General features: G+C 40.5%; 2 protein-coding genes across 2 annotated transcripts in view; one reads left to right on the forward strand and one right to left on the reverse strand.

Moving 5' to 3' along the window:
* Positions 1-4,137, reverse strand: part of zfhx3b (zinc finger homeobox 3b) — a 320,474-nt gene extending 316,337 nt beyond the window's left edge. Inside the window, exons 1-3 of the mRNA XM_047331745.1 lie at positions 3,634-4,137; positions 3,260-3,303; positions 904-992 (exon numbers count right to left, since the gene is read on the reverse strand). The gene's annotated coding sequence lies outside the window, so the exon portion shown is untranslated. The remainder of the gene's footprint in view (positions 1-903; positions 993-3,259; positions 3,304-3,633) is intronic.
* A 3,949-nt stretch (positions 4,138-8,086) lies between these two features.
* On the forward strand, positions 8,087-15,974 carry hnf4b (hepatic nuclear factor 4, beta). Its single transcript, XM_035629403.2, has 10 exons — positions 8,087-8,376; positions 10,078-10,240; positions 10,729-10,823; positions 12,370-12,476; positions 13,020-13,175; positions 13,371-13,458; positions 13,580-13,732; positions 14,457-14,714; positions 14,883-14,957; positions 15,197-15,974. Exons 1-10 carry the CDS (start codon positions 8,334-8,336, stop codon positions 15,238-15,240), a joined length of 1,182 nt encoding a protein of 393 aa, XP_035485296.1. The 5' UTR covers positions 8,087-8,333; the 3' UTR covers positions 15,241-15,974.
* Positions 15,975-18,449: the final 2,475 nt, after the last annotated feature.

Below are 18,449 nucleotides of genomic sequence, written 5' to 3' on the forward strand. Positions count from 1 at the left end.
CCTTTCTTTTTATTTATTTCACATTTGGCTGCGCAGAGTAAAAGTACACCACATTTTCATCTGACTCAGCCCCAAGAGTCAGGGGTTACATTTCTTCAGTCTGGACAATGCAAGCCTCTAGCTTTCCATTTTAGCATTCACACAGATATTGTATAACATGACATCATTCTAACGATTTGGAATAATCAGACATGATGTTGGAGTTACAATGTTAAACATTTATCTGTAAATCTTACTTTATTTTAGCAAGGGGCTATTTTTTTGAGTTATAGATATTTACAAAGATGGTCAAATATTTAATATTGCTTTCAGCCTTAAAACACTGGTGGGGGAATGTTATAATGCTGCAGGGGAAAAGCACAAAACACTACTGACTGAAGATTATGTGATTCAAGATAATGTAATGATGCAGGCAGTATTGCCCATTCACAGTCACACGTACAACATCATAAGGGAGCCCAGCAGGGATCATAGTTACATTTTTGATCATTCACACACAAACACAAGTTACCGAGGTCTATTCTCTCTTCACTTACTGAGCAAGTGTTTTGATAGACTAAGCAATTGCATCATATCATGCCTCTACAATCCACCCTTGTGTGGGCGCCTTAGGCTGCTTAGCACCAAGCTTTAGGACAAGAAATGTTACTACATCTTTTTGTTTTTCATAACCTGGCTCTATTATTAATTTGTGTGGAGCTCTCACAAATACTGAATTCCATTTGCTTCATGCAGCTTGGCCCTTCAGCTGCGAGGTCATGATCACGTGACTGTGCATTCAGCTTTGTAAGCTTGATGTGAACAATGTGTTCTTTCTGCAAATAACATTAAATGGCCGACTCTTACAGTAATCCCCCGTAAATATTCCAAAATCTTAAAAAGAGAAAAAATATACTTTCATACCTGGTTTTTAAATCCTTCCACATCCGTTTCTCTTCCATTTTCTCCCTTCTCTTCCCTCTCTGTAAATCTGCTGGAGAGCTGACTGAGTGCTAATTCACAAACAAAGAGACAGGGGAAAGCAAAGATGTGATTACACATGTCAATGCCATGACATAAATTCATGCAGTATTTGTTGTAGCAATTCTCAATAATCATAGTGGGCCACTGATCAAACTCATTACTGAGCATCGCCTTCCCTTCCTTGAATGCTGGGTGCCGTATTAAAAAAGAACTTTTCTTCCATCGCTCAATTATTTCCGCAGACTCTCATCATGATACGTTGGAGAACATGTTTTTAACTGCTCTCGTTTCTTCACTGCATTTTAAATGCTGGACTACACTGCTGATACATCTCCGAAGGTGGTAGGTTTAAAAAAGAAACTTCTCTTAAATGTTCAATAAAGAGCGCATATTTAAAGACATATACCTAAGGTACATGCACCGAATAATGAAGGCGTGCTCTTCAAAAACACTAACCCTCTGCCAGTTCCAGCATGCGTGGATGATGATATTTGATTATTTTGGCAATTGGAAATCAGGAAAGGGAAGAGACTATCCAGCCTTCCCTGTTTCTGCTCTGAGACATTTGAGAGCATTTGAGGAAGAAGCTACAACAGGCCTGAATGACAGTGGTACTAACCCTGGATCAAGGGTCTCTTAACAACTCACAACAATGAAAGTTACTCTCCAACCAGATGATGAAAAATGCTGCTTAATACATCCCTGCCTGTATAATCATTGGGACTTTTAATGTAAAAATGTAATATTGTACATTTTTGCTTCAACTTCAAATGCTTTAAAATAAAAAAACATACCATCTTTAATTTTGATAGAGGCCATACAAAATTATTTTTGAAATATATGGATTTGTTCATAACTTTTCTATATGGGATTTATTGGGCAGCGCTGATAATGTGATTGAAAAGAATAAAAGTGCTTTATGAGAAATTTCTCAACTTCCTTGAAGAGCTCCCCTGCTGACCCGCAACCAAGAAATCCATTCCAGATTTATTCTTTTTCAAAAAGAATTTCATCATTATTTGTGAGTGGACTTAGGGAACCTTGTCAATGGCAGTTCATTTTTCAAAATTACTAAAAAAGTCTGCAATAGCTATAAAGTAAGCCACATTGTTCACACATCTGCATTTTCCATTTAATCTTTGACTCTCATTGATATTGTCTGTAATCCCTCAAACATGACTAATGGGAAGTACAGGTTTTTGGAACAAGTGGTTTTAATTATAATGCTGGTTCACAGAGGACCTTGGAAAAGAGAGTTTTGTTAATCATTCTTCAGAGTACGCTGGATGTTTTTTTCTTTAATTTGCAGACACACTCAAACCTCAAAGAGAAAGAATTAAAAGCAGGAAGAAAGGGATATAGATTCATACATGTCTCAGTTATCAAATCACATGTTCTGCACCGACTCTTTAGAAAAAGCCAAATATGCTAAGGTACAGTTTCAAAGTGTAATTAAACCCTGACACCAACAATTTGAAGGATGTTGAGTTCCCTGTTTATATAGTCAAAAAATGTCCTTAAAACAGATGGGTGGCTTGTGAAAGCATGTTTCGAAGGCCGCATAAAGATTTGCTTTATCAGTTCTGACAAGGAAAGATGCAGGAGGGGCCCTCTACTTGAGCCATTCTTGAACTTCTGTAAGCAGGAGTCTGTTCAACCCACATCTCAACTTACTCGTTCAACATCCCTTGAAGATCAAAATCAAAATCCCATGGTCACAGCAAAAAGCAACTTAAGCCAGCAATATTTTTGAGGGGTTTGTATTCATTCACAGAAATCGCAAATCTGCTATTTATATACAAGTTGTTCGGCATATCTCCAATATCCCTTTGCAATAAATAAACAAATTATTACAAGAGAGGATGATCTTCTCTATATCGAAGCCTTTGAGGCAGACTAGACATTGTGATTATCTCGAGACGGTGAGCTAATTTTGGTTGAAAATGTCAAGTTTTAGTATTTTTAATACATTAAACTAAATGTCTGTGATTACATTTATGTATTTATGATAGGTACAAACATACTGCCATCTGTTAAGTTATGGAGGAGCATGTTTTTACCCACCTTACCTGTAGCCAAATATGAATACTGTCTAAATATACATTGTCATTTTCCTCAAAGATGAACCTTTTCCCCACTGCACTACGCTGACTGAAGAGAACCCTACTTCGGTTACCATTTGTGAACGCTCCCATTCATTTTTATTGACAATGGAACGATGACTGATCGACAGAAAACTAATGGCAACTACTTTGTTCATCCAATAACCATTTTCAGTCACTTCATATACATATACCTTTTGCCTTTTCTCCACTTCTCAACCGTGAGGATTTGATGCTTCTGTGTTGTTATAGAAATGGAAAATACTTTAGGATTTGAATGGTCAGGAAAAAAATGTAGACAGGAGTTGACTTAATCTTGAATTGTAGAATCTTGCATCAGCCATTTTCACTGAGGGGGGGAGGAGGAACCAAGGCAGCACTCAATCAACGACGTGGCTAATAATCCATCAGATGCGACATTCACAGTCAGGGTATCATCTCCTTGGAGATGTCCACGTGATAACCGGAAGACAGCCCCACTGACCACTTGGCTAAATGAGTTCAACTGACTTCTCGTCGCTCTCCGGCTCGTTCACGTACAGCCTGCGGGACCTTCAGCGGCGTTTACCTGTTGCTGTCGGTGTCGGCCAGGTGTCCCGGTCCGCTCCTCCGGGCTCCGTACCGGGGGGCTCCGTACCGGGGGGCTCCGTACCGGGCTGCCGCCGCCGGGTACCCGTGGCGACCGACGTGTGTTCTTCAGTCCGGTGTGAAGGTGTTGGGGATCATTTGAACCGATGAACGGCCTCGTTGCGGAGGCACACTTTTTGTTGTTGTTTGTTTTGAATTAGTCATTATGAGGTTAACTTTTAAAACTCATTCCAGTCACTTAACAACGACTATCGCTGTTTTCAAGACAATTCTTTTTCGATTTCTCGAAACTGTGCTAGCAGCAGTTTGACGCACAGTTCGCCTTCACGTTTAAATAATAATGTATAGTTTTTGCTTCTTCACTGTGTTTGGAGACATAACGAGAGGAAGCCGTCGTCTCTTCTTCTTCTTCATCTACTACTTTTTCTTCTTCTTCTTCTTCTTCTTCTACTACTTTTTCTTCTTCTTCTTCTACTACTACTTTTTCTTCTTCTTCTTCTTCTTCTTCTACTACTTTTTCTTCTTCTTCTTCTTCTTCTTCTACTACTTTTTCTTCTTCTTCTACTACTTTTTCTTCTTCTTCTTCTTCTACTACTTTTTCTTCTTCTACTACTACTACTTCTTATACTACTACTACTACTTTTTCTTCTTCTTCTTCTTCTACTACTTTTTCTTCTTCTTCTTCTACTACTACTACTTCTACTTCTTTTTCTTCTTATACTACTACACTTTTTCTTCTACTTCTTCTTCTACATCTTCTTATTCTACTTCTTCTGCTGCTGTTTAATTGCGGTTGGCAAATTATTAAAAAAAATATTATTGTACATGAATATAGAAAAATAATGGAAATGAATCTCAATTGCCAGAATGAGATCATGAAATAATGAATTAATTTTAATGACACAAAATAATGTGTAAATATCCTCACCATCCGTCCCACTGTACATTTTTGTTCTAGGGGAATAAGAGAGTCACCCATGAACAGGTCCTATCTGTGGCCTTGAATAATCAGTGCAAAATTATAAATGCAAAACTAACTTTGATCATTTATCTTTAGGCTCCAATGAATCTCCTTTTTTAGATGTTTATTTTTGGTACAGTTTTAATGTGTGCTCACTGGACACCATGCATCAATGGTTCAGTGTGTCTGGACATTGTCTCTTCTGTCTACAATGTCGAACTTGTCGCTTGGCCTGATATGATCCTGAGAGCAAAGAGAGGGGGGTGAGATCGATGAAAGATTACCAATTTCTGATGTATTGTGACAGTTTTGCTTTTGTGGTTCTTATTAATACTAATATCCTACACCCTCAGTAAGACAACTGCATGCAGTTGCAAGTTACGTTTAACATACAGAAGTGATGAGACAAGCTGTTGACAAGAGCCATTAGTGCTTAATGGAGCTTTACATTGCCGTGTAAAACAAGGGGTGTCTGTTTCATCAATAAAAATGTAAGTGGGTTTATTGTCAGCAATTTTTTTTTTGTCAAAAGCTATATCTTTTTGATGTTTTGTTCCTTTGTTGTTCAATCATTGGTGCCTTATGGATTGCAAACTCCGTAGGCTGCAAGCCAAAATTCCGGTCCTCGCTCAGAGCCATTTGCAATTCAATGATGAGAGTTACCACAATAAAACTTTTTTTCTCTCTATGTTCCCATCAACTGTTTCTTCAGCTCAAAGCCTTCCAAAGTCTGGTCCTCTACTCTGTGGTTAACAACATCAATCCCTCAACACTGCTGTGACAATGGAGTTGCAGAGCGGCAAAGACAAAGCACTCCACACCCATCTAAGGGCCGTATGTGTCCATCTGGAAAAGACATTAGTGGAACAAACAGGTTGTAAGGCCAACTGGAGTCTCTCTCTCTCTCTCAAAATGCCTCCCAGACCCCATGGTGTCTGTGACAGGCCTTCTCCTGGTGTGCTAGCCGCCATGATGAATGGCCACCTTTCCACTTTTTATCGCCCCACTAAATCATGTGCTTACCATGCTTTTATGACCAATTTTTGCTGCTTTGTTTTACCTTCTTCGATTTTTTTTTTTTTTTAAATGAAACTCCAAAGGCTGGTTTCATTTTTTTTGTACCGTACATGGTGTCAACCTTTCAGGTTTTATCACTACATTGGTATTCAGGTGGAGATTTGAGATCTTGTCATATTAATCAACATTCACTGAAACAAATGTGTCAGACCTTGTTTGGACTCGAGAGATCCTCCAACAGAAAATGCTCTCGTCTAAAGAGCAAATATTCCCAGAATATTTTATTTCATTAATTTACTGTTTTCTAACCTCTATCTTTTATGCAGCACCCGTGTCTTTTATAACCAACAACTAACTTGACATATAGGCAGGAATATGTCTATTGTACTGCTGGAAAAGCATACATTATTCATGTGACTGAGCGTCACATATGGAGTTGCTCAGAATCCAGAGACTGACAGGCAAACAGAATGTCAGGATAGAGTATAGGAGACCTTCTTTAATCTTAAACTATAATAGATTTTGGAGTTAATCTGGTGTTTGTTAATGTCCTCTTTTGCTGGTGGTATTAGTATTAATAGTTTTAATAGTGCACAACAGGTAGTATATATGTATATGACTTTGTGAAGAGTCAGCCACTAGTTATTATTTGTTAGATAGTGCCATAATTGTGCAAGACAACTAATACTGTAGCTTGACTGTTACAGGAGAATTGAAACTCAACAAAGGTCACTGGTCAGGTCAGTGGCTTATATTCCCTGGACGTCATCTAACCTCTGCTCGGGCTTTAAAATGGGATGAACTTAAAGAAAAGTTTAAAAAATTATTGTAATAATAATAATTAGATATTACTAAATATTAGGAAATTAAGTCAAATGTATCAACAGTTTTTATACATTGCTGAGGATAATAATAGTTATACTCATGTAATGTAAATGTATAAAAAGATTCATACCTTTGTAGCTGGGAATCTGGCAATGGGGAGCTGAGGACAAAGAACCATGATCATGTCAACACATAGCTGACATTTGTTTGAAATCAATTGTTTTCCATTGCCAATGCTAAGTAAAAACACACACAAGTAAATATGAAGTAGTTTATTCCTATATAAGTGTTTTATAACTATCTTGATGAGGCAGTAAGCTTTTGCTAAACCACAGATTCAAATTGAGGCTAGATATGATGTACTGTGTCTCCCCCCAGTGGCCAGAGAAAATCAAATCCTGCCTCGTATGTTCGTCTGTGACTGACTGCCTCGCCACAGGGAAACCATTTATGCAGGTGGACCAAATAAAAAGGTAAACATGCTGTGTTCTAGTTGATTAACACCATGTTAAGTCAGAACAAAATGTTATGAGTTTACCCGGACAAATTTAAAAAGATTTTACAGTTGAATTTTAATACATCATATAATACAGTTCATGGTAAAGCATTTTTGTTTATTTTGAATGTGATGCTGTTATATTCACAAACTAGACAATCAATATTCATGGGTCATTGTAACCCATCGCTGATAGAATCTCACAGAGCAGAGAAGCTTATTCTGCAGACATCTTACAACACAGGGTTTTTTATGATCTATCAATCACCTAAGCAAAGCTTGAGTGTGTGAGCCACTGCCAGGGGAGGTCTGACCTGCGGCCTAGCGTGACATTCAAGGAAGGAGTGCTACTCACCCAGGAAATCCCATTACACCAAAGTATGATGGATATCAGCACTGGCAAAGCTCATATGTGGTCTGACATATAATTTGTTATAATTTGTAAAAAGAAAAAAAAAAAGTATGACCACGTTCACCTTTATCCCTGTCTTTCACTTTTTCGAAACTCTGTCCTTATACACACACTGATTTATATGCCTTAAAATCCAGCATACTATGTTCATCTATCTTGTATTTGTGTTTCAGCGCATATAGAGCACGCAGATAATGGACTGGCCATGTTAACGAAATCAAATGTTAAGAATGTGATTGCACAACACAACACATTTTGTTTTTTTTACACAGCCAAACTTTATTTTCCTTCTCTTTTTTTATAGGTATCATAGGATCACTTACCCCAGAAATAAAAGCAAAGGTTAATCAGGCGCCACACTCTTCTCAAAAGTCTCCCACTATGTAATCATTCTTCTGTGCCATATTGATCAACCAAGGTAAGAGAATACCATGTATATTTTCAGTTGAAATCGAATAAAAGACATTCCACTATGCATCGTTTGGACATGTCTTTGACTTTATTGACTCTTTTTGTTTTGTGAGGACATTTATTTTCCCGATAAAATAAACAAGTCATGAATGTATTTCAACATGTAAGTCACACATCTTTCTAATAGGTCTTATCTGTTTGGAGGCCTCACGGTGACTCATGTTTATCTGTTTCTGAACTCTCCCCTTTGTATGCTTTTCTGATAAGAAACAAGCAAACGGACAGTGGGCCAAATTTCAGTGTTGTGAAGTCACTGGAGTGGACCACCACAGAGAGCAGACTACGAGAAGTGACGCTGCAAAGACGTTTAACATCCATCGAAAGGCTAAAGAAGACAAAGTCTGAAGCAGGGAAAAAGGAAAAGGATCTGACCCACACTCTGGATACCTGTGACGAAGAGAAACTGAGCTGAATGCGGGTTACATTACATTAAGTTACAGTCACCATTGGTGGAGTTTTGAATATCAGTTGAAAACCTTCTAGGGCCTCATCAGAACCATGAAGCTTACAATGGTGACATCACTGCAAACCGATACAAAAGGTAAGACGACAACAGCGCCACCTGAATCTTTTTGGACTACAAATATAAGCTTCTTCAGTTATTGCTCAGCAAAATATTAAAGCTGTAGCTGTGGTTCTTCTCAGAAAGACAGCCATGTTGGATATACTGTGCATCGGCTGAGGGCTGCAACCAAGAAGCGATTTTAAGTCTTTCTAATCTAAGGGTCCAAAATCTGAAGGATACTTCACAATTATATTAAACAGAAAAAAAGCAGAAAATGATTACAACTGAGAAGCTTTTAAACTGCTAATGTTTGGCATTCTTGGTAAAAAAAAAAAAAATATATATATATATATATATATATATATATATATATATTTCGAAAGATAAATCAATGATTAAAAATAGCTGCGTCCTCTCCTTCAACTAATCATTTCCGAATTCTACACTGGTTTACATTCTGATCTAATTCCCTTCATATTCATAATCTTATCCTCTGCTATCCCTATAATTAGAGCTCCGTTGGGCTGAAACAGACCCTTCCCTTGCCATTTTAAATGAAAAAGCTTTACCAACAGACCACTCTTCAAATCCAGATAACTGCAAGGCAAATGTATTCTAATCTCTTAATTCAATCTTACTGATCTTTGACCACAGAAAGCATTTTCCCTGTTAAATTGTAATCCCTGGCTGCTTCATCTCGCTAAACTAAGTATGCAATTTACATACATTATAGCCTGGGGTCTGTACAGTACAGGCTTCAGTGCAGGCACACTGCACCAAGAACATGTATTTGATGGTCAGTGCCTTTAAAGAGAGACAATCCTGCAACTATCAAACACTGGTGAGATGCAATTTAGTGAAACATGGAAGGAGAATTCAAACAGAGCACACGATGTAAAATTAGCCAGAGGAGAGCGGTGGACTTTGACTCGCCACTGGCTTCGAACTGCTTTAATTAAATGGGGAGTTTTCTCTTCTTCTTCTCCTTCTTCTTCTTCTTCTTGGGTAATAACCAGCAGTTCTCCTCCGAGGCCTATACTGGCCATCATGCAGAGCAGTGATATATCTACCTGTATAACTCTTTTATCATCATCTCTGTTCCTACCAGACCCATGAAAAGGTGCCCTGCTGTGAAGGGGTTGTAAGTTCACAATGTGTCCATCCGTGTACGTGGTTATTTCTGTTCGCAGAGATCATACAGTATGTGCATTATTTGATGCATTATTTGGTCATGAATACCAAGGTGTCCGTCTGCTCCTTACAAAGCCGATGTTCTCACCGCTGTGTGATCTGCCTCGGGTTTGTTAGATTGGGCTCAGATGTATTTATTCATTCATTAGCAACCATATACAAGGAGTTCATGTCTTAAAGTCTCCTATTCAAATCACCATCTCTAAATCACGGAGTATTAAGGGCCAGGCATAAGAAGAAGAAAAAAATGAGGGGGAGGATTTTTCTTTTTTATTAATGAAGGGGAAGATTATTTTAATTTATTTAACATTTTATTTAGCCTGTCAATAAAGTTGACTTTATTCTCGAATAGTATTTCAACTTTATTCTCGACATTTCGACTTCCTTGTCGACATAGTATCTGAACTGCATTCTCGATATCTCGACTTTGTTCTCGACATTTTGACTTTATTTTTCGAAATGTTTAAAAAAATGTAAAAAAATCTTCCCCCTCATTTTTTTTCTTCTTATGACTGGCCCTAATACTCTTCCGTACTTAATTGACAGATTCAACAGCGTCAGCATCACCACCGCAGCCCGAGAGAGGTCGGCCTCAGTGTTCGATATGTGCAGACAGAGCCACAGGTAAACATTACGGTGCAGCCAGCTGCGATGGCTGCAAGGGCTTCTTCAGGAGGAGTATTCGCAACCACCACACTTACAACTGTAGGTGAGTTCCATCATCTATCCTCATGAATAACCAGTAGCATTGTATTAATCTTATTATCCCAAAATATATTATACACTACTAACAGTAACTAGGACGTGGTGAATTTTAAAAAGCTCTTTATGCAAGGTGAAACAAGTAGGTACCCCGTGGTGTTAAAGTTATCACCCATTGCAAAGCAGGGTGAGAAAACTTCCCCTTGAAATTGAAAGGAGAACCTTAATGTCGCGAGGACCAGTCCAGGCATGGAAACAATAACATATATGTAATGTCAAGGGCGTCTAAATCAATGGTGAGATATAGCTGTGGCGTTTTTTTGACTTTCCAATGTGAGCTGTTGATTGCACCATGCTGGGCCAGCCACCGACTCTGTCATGTCTGAGCTTGCATTACTTAATGTCCATGAGTGCAGAAGCGAACTGTCAGGTCAATTCAAGGTCACTTGTTCTTCAAAAGTATTGAAAGAAATCCCACTGTTTTTTTCTTCATAGGTTCAACAGGCAATGCACTGTGGACAAAGACAAAAGGAACCAGTGTCGTTTCTGCAGACTCCAAAAGTGTTTGATGGCTGGAATGAGAAAGGAAGGTCAGAGGCAATGCATCATTCTCCTGCAGCAGCTTTCTTCTATCGAATTCAGCGTTTTAACGATAGTCAGAAAACAAAGGAGGAGCTTCAGTGTACATGTTTCTTGTGTGTTGTTGACAATTCTTCTGGAGGGCCGGCCCTGAGCAAAAGCACCTGCGTGCTCAGCGTCCTCACGACAGTGACCAAACAACGATGCCACCTGAAGCCACTAGGGGCACGAAAGTTGTCAGTTGCCTCTTTGAGATTTACTCTCCACCAATTGGATTTGAAATGTTTCATGTCTACTTGTAGGAAAAAAGAGGGGAAAGGGGGATCAGCGGCGGTTTAGTAAAGGAAAACTAATTTTAGTTTATTCGTTGAGAAACAATGAGTGCGTCTACGTTGATTTCCACGTGAAATCATGTGCACTATGTGTGTCTTTAGCCGTATCTCCCACAGACTTGCACAGTCGAGCAGGGAGAAGGCGATGTGATCAGAGGAGCCATGAATGGTCCCTACACATGAATAATTAACATGGCTGAGCATGGGCAAACATTTGTTTTGCATTTTTCTGGAAAGATGTTGCTCACAATCCCCTGAAGCGAAGGCCAACGCTACAAATTTAAAAGTTTACTTCACTAATTTGCCTGGTTTTGCATAACATGCTGTACAACCACTTTCGCATCAAGCCAGAAGCACAGCTGTGGCAGAAATCAAAACAAAACAATAAACAGACTCCTCCGTCATTTTATATTTGACCTCTCAGCATGTTCCCTGAAACTGTTTACTCCCAATCCAGATTTAGCCGATGTTGCACCGAGGATTCAGTTTGGACATTGACATGCAGCGCCATGTCAGAGAAGCACAGAGTTCGCCTCTCGCTCCGTCTCCGCTACTTTGATTAATACACTCCTGATTGGTTGCTGAGAGGACGGCTCTGATGACTGATTAAACTGACACTCTGCCCTGTTGTCTGACTTTGGAAAGCCCGACTGAGGGCCTCCCAGATTGCTCTGCTCCTAATTACCTTCGCAGAAGGGGTAATCATTATCCACGCCATTGGGCATTTCACACCCACTTTTTATTGTCAGCAGCAAATGTAGGAAGCTATTGTGAACACCAGAATATTAAGTCAATATGCATAGGGCTGCATGACAGGTTTAAAACATTATTATGGGTCAATTGTAAATGAAAATGTAGGTTTCATCACAGTATGGATTTTTCCACCCATTCATATCACCTACCTCAAATAACATTGACAGTGACATTTAATTATTCCATAATACTTTCCATCCTGAAACAAATACACTCATATCACCGAACAGAAGGCGACTTCAGGGGACAGGATGTTCCCCCCCACATTTGCAAAGTAGGCTCCGTTTGGCGTGGATAACGTCGGCATGAACAGCAACGTTAATGTCACAGATAGAGAGACCTTGTGGAGGCAAAGAGTCGGTCTTTTCTTTCAGAACGTGTTTGCATCTGAGGTGAGTTGAAAAAATAAAGATGTCTGGGGAGGCCAAGAAACCCCTCTGATGTTGTTTTTTTCTCTCTCTTTAATCTCCAGCTGTTCAGAACGAGAGAGACTGCATCCACAGTCACAAAGCCAAGGGACAGACAGTGGGCACTCTATCCATCACTATGCTCCTGCGGGCAGAGGCCAGTGTGCAACAGGTAACATGGTGTTGCTTCAGAGCTCACGTGCGAAGTTCTGCACCAGATATGGACACCTTCCCTCACATGGCAGCTGAAGGATCCCTATTTCTGGCAATCGCGTCCACGCGGGCCAGAGACAAAGAGGATTTAAGTTACATTTTAGACGGGCAGCGATTAAATTCTGCAAAGGCTGTAGCTGTAGGCTGAATTTAGTTACCCCTTAGAAATGACGAAATTGTCTTGGGACCCTATCTAATCATAGCCCATTTAATTGCAGTACTGGATCTGGGGCTGTGAATAATGAATAATAACTACCAGATATTAACTTTTGCATGTAAAAAAAATTCAAAATAATGGTCTACATCACCCAAAACCTCCTGTCTTGGCTTTAATCTTCACATCTGTGCAAGTACCAAAGCACTTACACACCCATCAGCATCATCACCGTCCTCATCCGCCATTCATCATCTCCCTCACCACGCACACACTCACGCACCTTTGTCTGACGTTCATTTCCACCTGAGCCCACAGTGAACTCACATTGTGCTCTGCTGCTCTCAGTTCCCAGCGCTGGCCGCACCCAGGAGTCAGGACATCGACACCAAGAGGACAGCCTGTGTTGGAGACGTCTTCCAGTCCATGAAGCAGCAACTCCTCCTGCTGGTCGAATGGGCGAAATACATCCCTGAGTTTTGCAGCCTCCCTTTAGATGACAGGGTACGAAGAGGACAGAATATGTAAAGAAGATTGCCTTCTAAAGGCCACACTACACCTGTGTATGCAGAATAAACTAACAACTTTTTGACTTGAGCTCAATGAGAGTTTTCTCAGTTCAGGTCGATGCTTTGGATGACTATTGATTTGCATTTTAAAGCTGTGTATGACATGAAGCCTTTGTGCGTCTCTTTGCAGGTCACCTTGCTACGAACCCACTCTGCAGAACATCTTATTCTAGGGGCAGCGAAACGCTCTCTACCTTACAACAATCTCATCCTCCTGGGTAGGACAGTTCATTTTTTTATTAGGTTATTCAGTTATGCTCTGAGGTATTGCATTTCACACTAATAGTCGCGTTAAAAATATCTCGGACTTGAAAGGCTGTGTTTATTCTTATTGAGCAGGTAACAACTTTGTGATCCCCCTGAGAGGTGACCAGATAGAGGTGACCAGAGTGGCTTTCAGAATCCAAGAGGAGCTGGTGAAACCGTTCAGAGAGCTGGACATCACAGACAGAGAGTTCGCCTGCCTCAAAACCATCGTCTTCTTCAGCCCAGGTCAGTCTAGTGGGTGGATTGTAAATTCCTGTTCTGCCAAATGGCCTCGCCATTGCACCAGACACAGAATACGTATGATAAGTTTCATGTTCTCCCTCGGATCTGTTTATGTTCTTGGCATTTTGCACGTGTAGTTTGGGTCTGAGTGGTCTCGGTTCAGGGGTGCTTCAGGGGGATTTGCTGATAATGTGAGGATGTGGTGCAGATCCTGGCAGACGGACAGAGGTGGCTGCCCTGAACTTAATGACTTCAATGGTGTTTCGCAGTAAATGTAACAATGATTTTGAATTTCCTGAAAATATGCTATTTTATTAAATATGATATCAGGGTGACCAAAGAAAATCTTTTGGCTGCTTGTGTAAATATGAACTTATAGGGTTATTATTTGTTATTATTGATTTATCAATCACTGAATTATTTAACAAATAAAATGTTGATTATCTACAGTCAGTTTGAAAGAGTAAGTAGAGTAAGTGAAAAATCATTTAGGGAATAGGAGCACCAAATATGAAATTTAATTAAAGAACAATAAATCCCTAACTGCTTATTTCATTCACCTCTCTGTTTTTCAGAGATTTTTCAGATTTTTGTTTTACTGATCTTATCTACAGTTCTGTTCTGTCTCACTATTAAAAGTTCCCTGATAGAACTTTACGTAAGTGCATTCGTAGCCTTTGGGTTTACGGTCTACTCTCTCCTCTTCAATACATTGTGTCCTGTCAAGACTTCCCAGGTCTGGAGAGTCCTCAGCCCGTTCGACATCTGCGCTTCCAGGCCCAACTGCTGCTGGAAGAGGCGGCCTGTGAGCAGCGGGGCAGGTTTGGGGAGCTCCTGCTGATGCTGCCTGCCCTGCAGAGTGTTGCCTGGCAGATGGTGGAGACTCTTCACTTGGCACAGCTGCTGGGTGAAGCCAGAATGGACAGCCTGCTGCTGGAGATGCTGCTGGGAGAGGGAGCCAAATCAGGAAGTGCAGTGAGCACAGGTACGAGACACTGACTGCGATTATGCAGTACTGTACTGAGCTCATACTAGTGTCACGGTGGATTATTTATCCTCACTGAGCTCTTCCGTTTGACAGTGTGCTCTTTAGCGTGTTCAGTTTGATCATCTGCCCTCTCTTTGAAGATCGTTGGCTCATTTTTTTCTTCAGACACTGACAAGACTCAAGACCAGCAAAGAACTTCGCCCGCAAACTTCACCTCTGCCATGTCCCACGTTCCAACATGTGAGCACTCCAACAGACATCTGGCCATAAAACAGATACATTTTGAGCACCATTGACTTTTCAATCATTATTTTCATTATCTATGTAGTTGTTGTTGTCGAGTCCAACCGCTTCCTACCATTAAAATAAATATATTCACCTCAGTATTGGGGGGGGGTCTCACCTGACATTTGTGTTTCATTCAATTGAGTGTTATTGATGGTCACTGACCCCTCGGAATGTCTGTGTGTCTCACACAGGTCTTCCAAGTGGCTCTCCCGCTGCCCACACAGACTGGCACTGAGGTGCACAGACATGACGCTGCTGCCAATGTGCCCACGGCATACCAGAGGAACCGGGCCACACCAAGAAAAAACATCGGAAAGCGACAACTTAACCAAGGAATGGGGGAATGGAGGGGTGTTATGAGCGGGAATTAACATATACACACTCAGCGACGTACACACATGCATCTGTGCATACTGTACTTACTAGTGCCGATACTCAATCATTCATATTTGTGTCCAAGAACATTTTTAATTCTTCTCCATGTACAGTGAGAATCACCGGGTTGATAGTCTTCAGTGAGACTGCAAAATAAAGCTCCTGACATGTGCAAAAAGGTTAAAATTGCACTAAACTATAACTAAGCGCAACTCACTCATAGCGACACATTACAGTATGCTCGACTTGTTTTCAGAGCTGCAAGACCCAACGCTCGTCAGCAGAGGGCGCAAAAAGCCTGTTCAGATACATATTAGTTGGCCCTTGTGGGCCAAGTGGGGACTGTGATTCCAAGGGTCTGGATATAGATAAAGAAGATATTACTATTTTGACGTAAGAAAAAAAAACAAGTTAATTTCTCTGGATGTTTGGCTGAAGATGTTCTGATGAAGAAACCCACGCGGCAGATACCTGTAGTGTTACCTTCAAGTTTACATGCCGTGGAGACCCTAGATTTATTCATATGATGAGGGATGGAGGGACTAGAATGACCCAATGTCATCTGATGATAAAAGCGTGTTCTGCATAATGAAACCCTTTCTGCGTTTGTTTTCATTTCCTAATTACTGACCTTGTACAAAAACAGAAAGAAATCAAACCTTCACTGGCAACCACTGACACAATAGTGTGCGTAATCTAAAGAACACACTTGGTTAATACTTCTGCTCTGAAGATTGAGCATTCACACTTTCTTAAAAAAATACTCATGCATCACAGAGATTAGGTTTACTTAATGGTGACATGTTCTCTTTCCATTTGATACAGTATCAGGTCCGTGGCACTGACGTCTCACCCAATTAGAGAAGGAATCCTTGATGTTTAAATAAGTTATATAACATTATATAATCCCATAATGCTAAGTGGTTCAATTCTCCACAGACCGTGGACATCTTTTCAAGGTTTACATTTCCCTGACAGTGTACATAGTATGTGCTTGGCTTGCACTCTTACTCTCGCGTACACTATATTCATATGGACCAGCCAGTTTCCCCTCGACTCAAGAAAGACTTACTGCTACAACAATGGGACACACTGCTGAGGGACAGCGTGGAAAGGACACATGAACATTCATTATACAGCAACGGCAATTTTAACGAAAAAATCAATAGACAAGAATGATTGCATTTCCTGGGACATAATTCATCACACGAACAAACAGCATCAGAAGAATTTACCATAGTTTTGACCTTTAAACGTGTAGATTTTGTGCCTCTTTATTTCTTTTTGCATGAGGGCACATTGTATATGCCTGAGACCGTGTCATGATTGTGCCCCTGTCAAGAACTTTTGAATTTACTTCAGATTTATTTTTTATAGAATTTTTTGTTTTGTAATCAGTTAGGGATCTTTGATTTACTTTGTGAAACTTTGAGTTTGAATTTGTTTCTAATTTATAGTCTTTGGACTGGTTTGGGCGGCGTTCGCTAGTTCCTGTTTTACCTTGAAATGATTTACCTTGTGTGTCCCGTGTGATCTACTTCCTGTCTTCGTCCTGTTTCCCACTCCTGTGTTTGCCCCTGTGTCCAGTTGTCTCCCCTCCCTTTGAGTGTATATAGTCCCTGTGTTTCCCTCTGTGCTTTAATCCCCTTCGTCATCCTACTGTGTTCGTTTACCGTTTGGAGTTTGTGATTTTAAGTTTACCAGCCTGCCTGCCACCAGCCTGCCTACTGACACTGTAAACCTTCCATTTTTCATTAAATTCAATCTTCTCTACCTACCATGCCCTTTGCCTTTATTCAGGTCCTGCTTATAACAAACTGTAACTGCCCCTAAGTGACCTAGAAAGTGGTTCCCTGTCTTGTGCTCAATGTATGTGGGAGTAGACTCCAAGCTACCGTGAACAAGTTTAGTTAATAACGGCACAACCCGTATAGAGAATAAATACAATAAGAAACCAGTCAGTCATTAAAACAGATCCTTCCCTGACTCAAATGAATAATTTCTTTCAGTCACATGTTTGAAGATGTCACTTAACCAGAGCTGCATCTTCCTCTGTCTGTCGTCTTGTGTCTGTGTGGCTTTTCTAACTCTACTGACTTGTGCCACAACTTGCCTTTGTCCTACAACCTCTCCTGGATGAAAAAAGTCAAACTATAAAAGCTTGTAGATTTACTGATTATCAAATTTGGCTCTTTACATTTGCCCGTCTTCCTCTCCGGTGTAGATTTTGAAGTTACACTTGCAGACATGCACTCATCTTCCGATTTTAACCCGAGATTCAGGTTAAGTGATCTGCGTTGAACTGCACTCATAGCGGGAGATGGAGAACTGAGACGTAGCATCCTTTCACAGTTGTGCGCTGTAGGAAACTTGGAAACCAAAAAATCAGTACTGGAAAAGTCAGGGGGATTTTTACTCTCTCCTTTCCTCCTCAAAACACATGGAGTGCTGTAATCCCAGTGGGTCTACCTCATGGAATTAAGTCTTAGATATTTACAGTTTCTGACTGGTGCTGTAATTGTAATCATGTTGAAGAGGCAGGTTATGGACCGTTCAGTAATCTGAATTGTCAAATAGGATTAAAGTTTTGATTCAAACAAAGGTTGGTGTAAATTAAATAGTGTGTCAAAGATTTCATTGCCTCCCATCTAACTAAACGCTCCACAGAACAGAACAGAACAGAACATGCTGACTCGCCCACCACTCACACTCACTCAAACAAGTCAAAAGGCTTTTAGACAGGAACATGAGATATTTGAAAATGGGCTCCCTGTCCTACTCGGGTTTCACTGTTGGTTGTTGTGAAGAGGTTCCACAGTGATACCGCTGTGATGCTGGTTTGCTTTCCAGCGGCCTGCTGCGCTGGCAATCTATTGATCTGTCCAGCTCAGCAGAGAGCGCAGCGATCGGTGTGAAAAGCTGAACATGCGCTCTCTCAGCTGTCAATGTGGTTCTCCACATCCTGGGTGAAGGGAGTCCAGGGGCCAGGGGTTCTGTCCACGCTGACCTCACTTTTTAATTATTTTTTTTACAACAAAATGACCAGCAAGGTCACAGCGGATGTGTCCC

Source organism: Scophthalmus maximus, chromosome 4, assembly GCF_022379125.1.
Source record: "Scophthalmus maximus strain ysfricsl-2021 chromosome 4, ASM2237912v1, whole genome shotgun sequence".
Classification (NCBI taxonomy): domain Eukaryota; kingdom Metazoa; phylum Chordata; class Actinopteri; order Pleuronectiformes; family Scophthalmidae; genus Scophthalmus; species Scophthalmus maximus.

What these genes read in the sequence shown, in the direction of transcription:
- hnf4b (XM_035629403.2), top strand. Translation starts at nt 8,334, where the DNA reads ATGAAGCTTACAATGGTGACATCACTGCAAACCGATACAAAAG. An exon ending in CAGAGGCCAGTGTGCAACAG is followed by an intron (nt 12,477 to 13,019) that starts GTAACATGGTGT and finishes TGCTGCTCTCAG; the next exon opens with TTCCCAGCGCTGGCCGCACC. An exon ending in CAACAATCTCATCCTCCTGG is followed by an intron (nt 13,459 to 13,579) that starts GTAGGACAGTTC and finishes CTTATTGAGCAG; the next exon opens with GTAACAACTTTGTGATCCCC.